Below are 13,644 nucleotides of genomic sequence, written 5' to 3'. Positions count from 1 at the left end.
CCCGCCCCGCCCCCGCCGCCCCGCGGGGTATAAAAGCGGCGGAGTGCGCGCTCAGCCCTCGCTTACACAGTATGGCCGGCGACATTAGCTAGCGCTCGCTCACCGCTCTGCTCTGTAACAGGGGAACGCACGGACTGCAAGGAACCGCACCGCATCGCCCGCGCCCCGCTCGGACTGTAACCCCCGCACGCACGCTCACGCCGCCGCCGCGCACTCCGGGTGGTTTAAAAAAAAAAAATAATAATAATCCTTCATCTTTTTTTTTTTTTTTAAATTAATATTAAAAAAAAAAAAAGAAAAAAAAAAATCCCCCCCGGAGGTGAAACCCGCGGCGGGGCGGCCGTTAATTTCTGTGGTTGTTGGTTGCCGAGTTGTCTCACCATGAAGGAGAACGGTGCACACTTCTTCGAAGGGACCGAGAAGCTGCTGGAGGTGTGGTTCGCCCGGCAGCAGCCCGCGCCGCAGGAGCCGCACCAGAGCAAGGGGTCCGGCGACCTCCGCACCATCCCCAGGTCCGGTAACGGCCGCCGGGAGCGCGCGCGGGGAGGGGTGGGGGGGGTGGGGGGGAACCGTCGACCGTTGGTCGCAACGGCCGCGCTCGCGCCGTCAGGGCTGCGGAGCTGGCTCTCCGCGCCCCCCCGTTTTCCAGTCAGTGACAGCGGGGGTCACCTTGGGCAGCCCCCCCGGGGTTCTCCTCCTTCCTCCTCCTCCTCTGAGGAAGGGCAGGAGGCCGCCATTCCGCGGCGCCACCGCGTGCGGCCCGGTGCGGTCCCTGCTGGCAACATGTGGCGCCGCCCGGTCCCCGTCCTCCCCCTCTCCACACCCCGAGGAGCCCCCACAGAGACACCCCCCCTCCCAAAACCGGCGGTACCGGGAGGGGGGAACCCCACCCCTGTGGCCGGCACTGGGGGGGGGGGTTGGGGATCGCCCCCTCCTCCCCCCGGAGTGCGGCTGGAGCGGCGATTTACACGTGAGTTTCTTGGCGCTGCTCCCAGACCGCGCCGCCTGGCTTTTTTTTTGCCTTTTTTTTCTCTCTCTCCTTTCCCCTCTCCCCCCCCCGCCTCATTGACAAGTTGAAGCCAATGAGAGCTGGGCGCCGCCGAGGGGTGGGCCCCCGCCTTGTCACCCAATGGGCATCTGAAGAATGTGCTGGCGCTTCTTTCGCTACCACCCAGCGAGGCAGGAAGAAAGGCCCGCGGCCCGCACGGCCCCGGCTGCACACGTGTTCCCCAGGCGGGCCCGAGGGCAGCCCCCGGCCCTGCTCCCGCGGCCCTGCTCCCCCGGCCCTGCTCGCATTAGGCAGACGGGACCGGCTGGGAGGCTGCGCTCCTGTCAGTGGTTCATTACCAGGCTGGCGCCTGGAGGATCTGGTGTCTTCGGTGTGTCCAGATTTGCACGTGTATATGGCTCTGATCCGGTGGTCTTTGGTCAGGGAGCTTGGAGGAGATGTTGTGATGCGTTGGGTGCATGTACTGCCATAGTCGTTTCTCCATTCAAAGGTACATACTTAGGAAAAGGCAAATTCCACATGCTTTGTCTTGGCATTTCTCAGCATCTTTCCTGTGTAAATGTACTGGTAGAGTTAGCTACCCAAAGATCTGAATCACCAGTGAGCAGATAACTGCCTTTCCTGAAATAATGAGTGTCTGCCTTGTGCATGTCTGTCACTAGCTCACAGGTAGAAGCTTAATTTCTGCCACGACAAAAGCAGTGCATGATACGTGTTTAGCTCTGACCTGTTGCGGTGTGGTGTTCTCGTGTAACTCTGACTTGCAAAGCTGTTCAGATCACTTTGACTTAACGTTTGTAACATGGCAATGATGAGATATAGGTGGTTACACAGTTCTTTGCTACATAGCAGTACTGCAGATACTATAAGGTTAGAATTTGTATAGTTGATGTCCATGCAATCCTGGAAGAGCAAATTCTTGCTGAAACGGGTGCTGCTGATCTGAAATATTATGTAGGCACTTCAGGGTTCCTGTCACGTTTAATTTCTGTAAATGTGAAAGATTCCAAGGCTTGACTTCGCATTCATGTGCTGGTGTTGGAATATGCACATCTTCTAGTTTAGGGATGGCATTCTGCAAATGCTTTCCTCATTGACGCATTCATACTTTCTAGGCTGTTTGTGTTCTGAGGCTCGCATTAAACCAGCAAACTGAATTTTTAAAATTGCTTAATACAATTTAATGGAATTGTAAGGCAGGTACTTCCTCAATTCCTTTATGAGGCTTAGATATGGCTGTAAAGTTTTAATAGGGCAGATACAAACTGTTAACTGTTGAATACGTGGCCTTTAACACGGTTTCAGAGCTGGGAGCAAGCTTTGAAGGTGTTTGCGTTAATTGGGTCTTAATACAAGATGTTGATTGAAGCCGTCTATCTTTTGGGTAGGGGGTGTGACATGTTTGAAAACTGCTGTTAACCTGTGTTCAGGGGTAATGGTGATACTGTGTTGTTAGCATAAAAGGCAGTTTCATAAACATCCTCTTCTAGAAAAATGTTAAAAGGAAATTATTTCACTACAGCTAATAGATGCAAATGAGAAGATTCTGAATACAGTATACCCCACTATGCTAATTCTATAAAGGCAATTGAATAAGCTAGTTTTTTGAACAGAACTTGAAATCAAAGCTGAAACTGAGAACAATAGCTAAATTAGAGTCAAGTTGCAAACCAGTTGAGCTCGCCTTTTGTACAGTAATACCTGCTTAGTAGTGAAATGCTAGCCATTCATCTACTGAATGACTAAGCTGGTGTTCAAAGCCAAAAATTTCCATGTTGTGTGTGCTTGTTAGAGATCAGATAGTTTGAAGTCTTTGCTGGATATTACCAGCTATTAAGGAAAAAAGTTCAAGCACTGGTTAACTAAGAAATTCTTCACAACTTTCTCCTGTGAGCAGGCCTGTCTTCAGAAGAATAATTTGGATAGAGGTGTTTCAGAAATTGTTTCAGAAATTGACCTGTAATTTTCTGTTTTAGTACCTTCAGTAAAAACCCCAGCTAAAAACTCAAAATGAATTATGGGCTTGGCTTTGTTGAGATTTGGGGGCTTTTGGTTCGTTTGCTGATCGGTTCTGCAAAAATGTCTTGTGGTTGAAATAATGGCCAGCATCTGAAGATGCCTACCCCACTCATACCGAGAAGTGGAATGAAGTTAACGTTTCTGTGGTTTCAGAATCATTTGCTTTAACTTAGTGTGTGTTCTCACTATGCTATGTAAAGCATGCTTGTTAAAAATAGTCTTCAGCTAAGGATGAGAATGAGGGCTTGCTGGAAACATGACGAACACGCTGTGAGTGGAGTTCTGTGATGATTGAGTAGCGCCTTCACTCTCTCCAGAGTAAAGAATGCAGTTTATGCCTTCAGATGATTGAGCAGCTCTGCATTTCCTCATCTCAAGGCTTATGATCTTAATTGTACAGGCATTCGAAGCCATAGGTTAATGATTCTAGTATTTGGGAGCCCATGTCTCAAGCGTTCAAATCTGAAAGATACTCTGAAATAATTTATGGACTTTTCATTTGTTTCTTTGCACACGTATTATGTGGCCACATGATAAGAAACTGGAAAAAGAACAATGCAGGAATGAGCAATAGGGAGTGACACTGATACTATGAGGTTCTCAGCCTGTGCCAGATGAGAACTCCTAAGCGACTGCACAGTCAAGTATCTGAACCAAATTTGTACAACACCCTGCAGCCTGAGTCAGCTCACTGCTGTCGTGCCATAGTACCTCCCTCTTCCCCCAGCCCTGCAGACCGTAGCGGGGCTCTCTGCGTGTTTCTCCACGCAGTGGGGCACCAGGAGGCTGTGAGTCTGTCCTGCTGTGCTCGTGCTCTGCCAAGCTTCTCAACGGTGCAGAACTGGGTGGCACCTGCGGAGGGCAGTGCGGGGAGGTGATGAGGGCTCTGTCACGGTTCTTTCTGAGCTCTCTTGCATGCAGTTGAAAGATAATGCAGAGAACTTTATCAAAGAATTCAGTCTTCCCCTCATCAAACTGATGTTCTTAGAAACTAGATTATTGCAGACAAGTTCAAAATTACAGATAAAATAGGTTTGCCTGTAACTCTCAAATGATAGAAACGAGCCCCTTTACACTCAGTACTACTACTAATTGTGATACTGCTTGCAGAAAGTTATGACTTGCATCAAGGCTTTTTGATGTTTTCCTACCTTACCACTGAAACTTCTGAAGGACTTGGTTAGTCACTTCCTGTCAAAGATCTGGTCCCCTAGTGACACTTCATAGAGTATCCTGTTAAGATGTGTAGCTACTCATATGTTGAAATGGCTTTCCTAAAGGCTGTTTTCTCAGCCAGGAGAGCAGGAAGATTTGAGGCAGGTACTTGTTGTCTTACAGCACGTTCCTTCTGGAGAAGGTTAGACTGACACTTGCCCCAAAAGTTGCCTATAAGACCTAAGTTGAAGTTCTGAGGTGCCTACCTGGGGCTTATGTGTCCTGAAACATCTTGTGTGTCAGGACTGCCCCTCAGATATCTGTGGATGTAATGGATGGAGTTCTACGATAGTAAAGGACCTGTGAGAGTAGCACTTTGCAGCCTTTAAAACAATAGGATTCTCTTTAGTAGCTGGCTCAGGATCTTGTAGGCAAAAAGTACCTGGTGGGGAGTGCTGCTCGGAATTGCTAGTGCTGTGGATGTCGTTTGCCATTCAGGTGCTTGCCTTTAATTTGAGGTCATGTGCGTGCCCCTGGAGAGTTTCTTAGGCTTAAGATAAGGGAGATGCAGATGGTCTTTCTGTGCATCTGTGTGCAGAGCATATACAGGGTGTGTAGGTTTTGTGCGCTCCACAGATACTGCAGCAGTACAATTATCAAGTTGCAACTGCCTTGTGTCTAAACTCAGGGTGGATACATGATTCAAGGTAATCTATATTCAACAACAATTTATAAACTTAATTACAATTCCAATAGGAAATTAACTCACATAATTCACATCTGTCAGTTTGCAGGGGGGAAAAAAATATCGGCTGCTAAGAGATGTTTTAAAAAGTTTGATTTGAGTAGTTGGCCTGTACTGCTTCTGCCTGTTTCAGAACCCTCATCAGTAATATTGCAGCTCTGGCACTGGTCTTGAGTCAGCTTCTGTGCTCCTCACCTATAGCTCCTGTGCACAGGTGGGTTAGACAAGGCATTACACTTCTGACTGTTCTGGATCTTGAAACTGGTAGGAATTTGCTTCCTGAACTGTAGCCTGTTAATGAGGTAGCTAATGCATCTGTTGGCTCCCAAAAATTCTCAGGGAACAGGTGAGGGAATGAAAGGTGTTCCTCCAGCTCAATGCTTGACTCCAAACAGGGTCTGAACAGTAAAGTACAAGGTAAAAATTGGTGATTGTTTGCTTACTACAGACTATTGAGTTGTCTTACTTTAATTGGAAGTTTTGTAGACATTTTCCTTAGAATTCCTGCCTTGCTGCAGAACAGTTTTTTTTCCCCAGTGCTATCTGGGTTGCACTAGCAGGTTGTACCTAGGTACTCTTACTGGACTGGGGGGGCGGTGGTATGTTTGTGGAGGCTGTTGACTGTTTAGAAGAGCAAGTGCTCGAGATGGTTCCAGATCAGTTAAATTGCTGGTACCCCCTTCCTAGTTGGCCTGAAATGCTGTGAGCAAACATGATGGTTTAGAGCTTTACTGAGATGGACCATTGCCTATTCATTTCATTGCATACTAAAGCATATACCTCCTAAAACTAAATACCCCTGAGTTCTGATAGGATTTCCTTGCTGACATGCCTGTGTAGAAGATTGAAAGGAAGTTATTTGCATTCTGGCAATGAGTCCACTGATAAGACAGTAAGCTTTGCAACACAGGTGTAGGAGTAGATTGCTAAACCTGATTTTTTTTCCTTTTTAGTATAGTTTACTATTCAAGTATAGAACAAGTAGCTGGCTATCATTTAAGTACAGACAGTTGTTCACACCTGAGCACATGTATTCTGGTTTCATTTCATATTCTCTGGGCAGGTGTGACCATTTAAGAAGTACATTGCTTGCCTACTGGAGAAACTGGAATTTCAGTGGGTGTCAATTATTTTATGTTTGAGAAAGAGGACTTTATAGCTTTGGAGGGGGTAATAGGTTTCCGTGACTGAGTAGTGCTTTGTCAGTTTGGAGTTCCAGTGGATGCAGGTCTGCTACAGAAGTCACTTAGCTGCCAGTGATACTCAGGCATCATGTTCTCATATATTTAGCCCAGTTATAGGGAAGCAGGCTCCAAACAAAGTGTCCAGGGTTGTCCCAGTGATGTCTGGCTACAGAAAATGTGGGAAATAGTAATGCAATCCTCAGTTCCCTTGAAGGGGGAATTTTGAGGAGCAGAAACCTGTGACGGCATCTTATTGAAAAGGAGTCTTGCTTCTTTTTCAGTTGGAAGTTTTGCTTCACAGGTAAAAGTTAATTATGAAATAGGATGTAATGTACTTAGGTCTTTCACAGTTAATAACTTTGAGGTTCTTCTGCTTGACAAAATAAAATGGGATTAATTATAATACATATACTGGTAATATTGAATTGCTGTTTTAAGGTGGTATGTCTTCAACCTGAAATACTTAAATAATTCTACAGATTAACCAGAAGGAAGAAATGCAAGAGTTAGAATTTTAGTAAACTCTAAGTGGTACAAAGCAGTCCCAGATGTTTTTTAGCTCTGCTTTAAACAATGGAAAATGTCAAATACTAAGGTCATCTTGTTTAAATAGATTATATTGAGATCAAATACAGCATGTTAGTGGCCTTTCTGTAGTTTTTTCTTGTGCTTAACTTCAAAATACATATAGATACAGGCCAGTATCTCCACAAAACTCCGCAATGTGGCCAAGTCTCATCCTGGCTGCTGCAACCCGGTATTTTATGTATGTTTCTGGATCAAGCTTGGTATCTTGTGTATTTCTCAATATGAAGGCTTTTTCTTTCTCAATGCAACCCTTATCAGATCAAGTCACGAACTTCATTCCCATAAATGAATGCATGAACACGTAGCATTTGCTTAGCTATGGCTTCTGTACTTGGATTAGTGAAGGGTTGAGCAAAGCTTTAATATTCAAACATCTTGTGCAACTGTTGTTTTCGGCAATAGAACCTAAATATCAATTACAGTACTAACTAACATAAAGTAGACATGCTCTGCCTTGGACTTAACATGCAATATTGCAGTATGCTGTACTGATCCCATCACTGTTGGGCTTCTTGAACACCAGAATTTTTACGTCTTCCACTAATATGATTGAAACTTGGGTAAGCCATTTTCCTGAAATGTCCAGTGCTGCAGTACACTGCTAGTTAGAAAACTTGTTTGCCTGCGTAATGCTAGGGCTTTGACTGACCAGGTGTAAGAAGCCTGTGAAGGCAGAGACTTAGGCTTTTGCAATGCCTGAGATAGTTACGTATCATTAATGCTCAGACTAGTACAAAATCAGATCTGTGGTAGTGTACCTGTAGGTTTACTGCAGCTCAGCATCAGGCAGGGTGAGGGAGCTATGCCTCAGCTTTCCCAAATGCTGTGTTAGATGCTGAGTATTTCTTTAGTGGCAGATAGAATATCAACAGGAGTGCTGCTGAAATGTTTTGGATGATTATTCCATGATAGCAAATACAGCTAACACATCACCTAGTTCAGTTCACAAGAAGATAATAGGATGTTACAGGAAAGATACTAAAGCTAGCAAATGTATGAAGGTATGCTGTAGCTTCCAGAGAAAAACAAATCCTAAAGTCCTCTTCTCACCAAAATTGCCTGGTTGTCTAGGAATTTTTTTCAAGTTTAATATCAACTATTTCAGTCTTTGCATTTGCCAGGTTGCTCAAAGATGAGCAGACTGTTGTATTTTCTTACACACTTGAGTATCAGAAATGGGCACAGCCCATAGCAAGAGCATAGGATCTAATGAATGTGTGCGTGCATTAAAAACAAGCTGGTTAATTTGATCTGCAGGTCTGAGTGGGCTGTACTTTCATGTCTCTCTAGCGGCTGAAAAGTGTTTCATCAAGGTTCACTAACTAGAATGGTAGGGAGAAATTCACTTTGAATATCTGGATGGCTAAAAATCAGAGTTTATGAACTGGATCAGATGTGCACTTAATCACAAGGGATTTTAAGGTGCAGAGAATTCTTTTAAACTCATATGTAATAGCTTAACTTTTATCTGAAAGGAGGCTATAGAGAGTCTGTAAGTTAAGTATGTTCTGGTTGACTTGTATAACAGTTTAGTCTAATACAGACTTTAGAAGAGTAAAAATTCTCAAGTGTTAGTAGCAAAGGTACAGAGTTCAGTTGTAGGAAGCATTCTCAAGTGAGGGAGAAATGAGAGGCATTTTTGTTGGGGTGTTTATAAAAGCAAAGTGCATCTGGATTACAACTGAGATAGCATCTAATAGTTCAACTTTGCCTTGAGGTTTCACTTCAGTAAATAGGCTTGTTTTCTATGGGGAGGGATTGGTAGCTGCTGGAGGAATCCTGCTGAAAGACCTAACAGTGAGTGCTTTGTCCTGAAGTACAGCTATGGAGCTTTCGCAGTGCCAAAGGGTGAGAAGGTCTGACTCCTGAGGAAGGATTAGGCTGACAGTTACGTGAGCAGCTTGGGCCAACCTAGGAGCTTGCCTGGTGACCAGAAAACATATTTTCCTCCAGTCTCCCAGCTGTGAGGAGGCATCTACCTTCTGGCTGCTGGTAGAAGGGTCTTCAGTTCTCAGTTGGTTCAGCTCTGTAACCTGGTGGGTAGTTTAGCTTTATGCTGGGTTAGTCAGTTCCCTGGCTCATGACACGTCTAAGCACAAGAGCCAGCACAAACCCACAGATGGGATAGGCTGTGGGAAGGGAGAGACAGGAGAAGCGGGAAGCTGACAGACAGTCCTGTAATTTTCTGACTTCAGGAAGGTGTATCTGTTCCTGCCTGTTCTGTACCAAACTTTACTTCTATATGGGACTCTACTAATCTATGTAGACAAGACTGAAATGACATGCGTGGTTCTTGCAAGTCTGTCACTTCTCATGAGTGCTTGGGAGTTTTCTCTCTCAATTTAAGCCTTTTGATTTTCAGTGTCTTAGTAGAATTCCTTGTAGACTGAATGATGACAATAAGTAATTGAAATGTTAAACACACTATCGTAGTGAAATCTAGCAGTGTAGATTCAACGTCTTCTAGAGGTAGAAGGAATTCTATAATCCAGATTGATCAAAGAGGAGTTCAGGTCATTGAGATGTACTGGTTCTTAGGGCTGATTTTTCAATTAAATTGTGCATTTGAAGCTGTACAGATAGAACCTATTAATGTTAACATGTTGTTGTATTGCATTAATAGCCACCAATGGCTACTGAAATGGAAAGAATGTGGATATTCAATTTAAAGCATACATTGCTATAATAGTGAATTTTATTTTCCTATGCGTAGAATGTAGGACATGAGGTTTATCCTGACTTGTCTTGTTAGAAGCTTGGCATTGCTGTTTAACAGTTGCACTCATGCAGCAGAATTGGATATTGCTGTATTGTGATATGTGCAGTTCCTATGTGAAGTCTTGAGTTGCTAAATCTGAGAGCGTGAAAGGTGTGGATGAGAGCTATAATCCTGTTTGAGCTATGCTTTTTTTTAAAACCAGTGTTCCAAAAAGCTTCAGTTTAACCTGTTTGGGCTCTTCTGTAATTTCTTTGCAGGATTGAGTGGGACAAACTTCTGGAGAATGTGCATTGTTTGATCATAAGTGTGACAAAAACTGACAAGCAGGAAGCTTATGTACTCAGGTAAGCCAGTGGCGGCGGCTTATAGATTCCTAGAGGTAAAACACCTAAAGCTGTTATATGGGATATGTTTGGCCAAGAATCCAGTCTTGGGTTGAGATCCTGCTGTTAACAGCTACAGCTTGCAAGGGCCTCCTAATCATAGTGCTGTCATGCTTGTGTTCTGTAGCAGAAATGTTTTCATAGTAATTAGTGTTTGTACTTTTACTTTCCTTAACAGGATTAAAGGCAGGTATTTCTGCACCTGATCATTGATTTTTTTGTCCTGGGATAGATAATTCTTCCCCAGTTAAGAGTCTTTAAGTTACAGAATTACTTCAGCAGAACAGTACATTTAAGTATTACTCTTAGATCAGCAAAAACTATCAATAAATTGGCTTTAAGGCCAGATAATGCAATCAATGGAACAACTACTACAGCTGAGGTAAGGACATCTGTAAAAAATGTAGCTTTCCTGAAATCTTGGAATTCTGATCTTGTGCAGCAGTTGGTCGTAAGGATACTACTTTTGCCATGTGTTTTTCATCTTGCAAAATATTTTCATGCTTTTTCTGCATGAACTTTACAGACATATTGACGTTCTCTGCTTTACTTCAGATTACAAAAACTGAAGCTTTTGTACTCGGAAAGACTGCCTGGAGGGCAAGGTTGGGTTAACAGCAAGCCAGTCAAAAATTGTGCTGAAGTTTTGTTTCTGCAAGCTTCATATTTAAAACAAAATTCTAAAGGGGAAAAAAACGTAACAACTAACTTGGATAAAATATAACCTTTACTTTGCAATCTTAAACAGCCTTCCAAACGAAGTTAAAACTATTTAATCTAGACTTTTACTACTGTCTGGTTACTTGGTGAGAAAATACTTGCTGTACACTTCAGCATACTGGATATAGCTTCAGTGCTTATCTCCAGTTCAGTGGGCCTGTAGATTTCTGTAAGTCACAACTATATGTAAACTTTATCTTATGCGTAAGGCATATGATGGAGCTGTGGTTATACTCTGTGATTTCCTCTTCCTGTGGACAGGTGCTGATTTACCACTTTCTAGTAGTTAGTTTTCTTAGAAGATGCAGCCAGACATACTAAGTTCTGATCAGGACTTTGCCTTCTCTGAGTTGACTTTCTCAAAGGCCTTATTTCAGCTGAGAAAGTCAGCTTTCAGGTCTGACCCTGTTCTGCAGCTGGGTTAAGAATTCCATGCTTTCTGTGTACCCACTTCACAGCACCTGTGTGTTTCTTGGGTAGATTGAATACAGATTTTTCTGTAGTGTGGTAACTGTGATAACGCAGCTAGAGCAGGTAGTTTTAGGAAATCATAATAGATCTCATGCTTGTGAAAATTAATAAATTTGACCCATTTCCCATTGTGTTTATGCATTATATGCTGAATGTTCACTTGCAGTAGTGCATTTGGTTGGGATGAGAACCAAGATCTAACCATTCTCTCCTGGTTTGTTTTAATAGAGTGCCTAACACGTTCTTCTTGCATCTTTTACAGTGAGAGTAGCATGTTTGTCTCCAAGAGACGTTTCATTTTGAAGACGTGTGGTACCACCCTCTTACTGCAAGCACTGGTTCCCCTGTTGGAGCTTGCTAGGGAGTACAGTGGGTTTGACTCAATTCAGGTGAGGTCCTAAAAATGCATCTCCCTTGGAATGTACAAAATGCTTTTTATTATTTCATATTCACTTAAATATTCTGAAACTTTTGCCATTTGTGTATGGTTCCTGTAACAGGCTGTATATGATTGACTGCTCTGCTAGGGGATTTATCTCTCTATTTGCCTATTAAAGGATGGTACATTATGAATGCTGCTGTGTTGAGTTAAGGTTACTTGAGCATGAAAGACTTGAATGATTTTAGCACTGACAAACATGGGCATGGATTTCTTCTTGTGGAAAACAAATTTGGACGTAAGCTGTCTCTTGTAGCTTACTAATCAAACTAGGAATAACCGTATATCTCTGAAATAGAAGTCTTATATACAGGTAGCAGCATTTTTGACAATGAAAACTCATGTCCTGTGAAAGCTTATGTTAAATTCTCCAAATTGTTTTTAGATTTCTAGGTGGACAGATATACTTAGTATCTAAAATGCATCTTTACTTTTTCAGAGCTTCTTTTATTCACGTAAGAATTTCATGAAGCCTTCCCACCAGGAGTACCCACATAGGAATTTCCAGGAAGAAGTAGAATTTCTTAACGAAATTTTCCCAAGTAAGTTTATAAAACTTAAGCAAAGTTGCATAGCTTGTGTAAAGTGTTGATATGAAGGGAGAAGCAGCACAATACAGAGACTTGTGAGGCCATTGATTTAGCAGACCTTGCACGAGGTTCAACTGCACAAAAATAAAAAGCTATACGTAACTCTTTGATGCTCACTTGCCAAGATTGAACTTTAAATCATACTAAGCTTGACATCTAGCACCTTATTTTAACAGACTATGTTCAGGCTTCTAAAGGGAGTATAGTGAATAAGCCTGCAGAATCCAGCTCATGCTGACCCTAAAAGCCTCATCACAAAGGCAGAGTAGTAATGTAAGGTAACCAATGCACTGAAGAAAAATGTAAGCTTTGCTCTAAAGAATCACTGCACTAAAGATGGAATTCAAACATTTAATAAAATCTAAAGCCTACAAGAGACAAGAGTAATCTTAAATATTAACTATTGGCAGAAAAGTTTTTTTTGAGGGAATGTGGAAACTAGTACTTTAAAACTGAGTGTTTTAAAAGCAGAAACCCTAGCAGTCTTGAGCATCTATCAGTGTGTAGCTAAAGCTATAGTATGAATTTCCTGCTAGTAGGCTCTGAATTGGGGGTGCTCAGGCAACCTGAGGGAGCCTGTTTTTCTGGCTGTTGGCTTTATGCTCCCGAAGTTAAATGTCTGCTTATTTGGTACAAGTGCTAGCTGTATCAGTGAACCTCTTAGTGTCCTGTGAAAGACTTAAACTTCCTTTAGATATGAAATGAGGCAAATCTCTTACATAGGGGATCAGCTGTGGTATGTTAACTGGAGCCTTTTTGTCTTTACTAGATGGAGCAGCTTATTGCATGGGACGTATGAATTCTGATTGCTGGTATGTATGACAAGACTGAAATCTTCGGGGGCTTAGAGTAAACTTGGTGCTGTTAATACCTATTACACAAGTGCTTTATATCATACGTAGGTACCTGTACACCCTGGATTTCCCAGAGAGTCGGATATCCAATCAGCCTGATCAGACACTGGAAATTCTGATGAGTGAGCTTGACCCAGTTGTTATGGACCAGTTCTACATGAAAGATGGTGTTACTGCAAATGATGTCACTCGTGTATGTTTGCTTGAAAACTAAATACTTTGGGGGTGGTGGATATTAGGTAACAGAATGCTTTTCTTGCATTTAATATAAGCTTTCTTTTATGGTAGGAAAGGTCTTATAGAAAATGTCAGGTTAACATTTTGGGGTTTCTCTGTAATTTTTCCAATGTCCTTGCTTTAACATATTGAAAGGAGCAATTTGCAGTGCTTGGAGTGATCGGAAGCCTACTCCTCTGGAAAATAAAGGAACAGGCATAAAGGCACAATTGAGTAGCTTCCACTGAAGGATGGAGATGACAAGAAAGTAAGGTTTAGACTGAAGATAATGAATAGCAAAGGAGTCTAGCTGTCAAGATTAAATCATGGAGCTGCTTGTATGGTTTAGGAGGTAGTATGAGGGAGGGTTAAGGCTTAAGCATAACTCGATGGTTTTGCCTCCTTTCCTCTGATTTTTTATAAACAGTCAAGTCCTGTTACATGCATGACTTTCACTGATAAGTACATTGACTTCATCTGTTTTTTCCCCTCTTAAGCTTTGATTCTTATTACTGTATTTGCTACAGAGATTTGGCTGTGGCTCAAGTACTG

The 13,644-nt window shown here is 42.7% G+C and overlaps 1 protein-coding gene across 1 annotated transcript in view; it reads left to right on the top strand.

The window, feature by feature from the left end:
* The first annotated feature begins 63 nt into the window (after positions 1–63).
* AMD1 (adenosylmethionine decarboxylase 1) overlaps positions 64–13,644 on the top strand; it is a 16,989-nt gene continuing 3,408 nt past the window's right edge. The window contains exons 1-6 of the mRNA XM_080586947.1: positions 64–512; positions 9,677–9,763; positions 11,256–11,382; positions 11,872–11,974; positions 12,792–12,834; positions 12,925–13,069. Coding sequence (XP_080443073.1) covers positions 382–512; positions 9,677–9,763; positions 11,256–11,382; positions 11,872–11,974; positions 12,792–12,834; positions 12,925–13,069 — 636 coding nt within the window. The 5' untranslated portion in view covers positions 64–381. The remainder of the gene's footprint in view (positions 513–9,676; positions 9,764–11,255; positions 11,383–11,871; positions 11,975–12,791; positions 12,835–12,924; positions 13,070–13,644) is intronic.

Source organism: Anser brachyrhynchus, assembly GCF_964034855.1.
Source record: "Anser brachyrhynchus genome assembly, chromosome: 3".
Taxonomy (NCBI): Eukaryota; Metazoa; Chordata; class Aves; order Anseriformes; family Anatidae; genus Anser; species Anser brachyrhynchus.
This window is presented reverse-complemented; position numbering and strand designations above follow the sequence as displayed.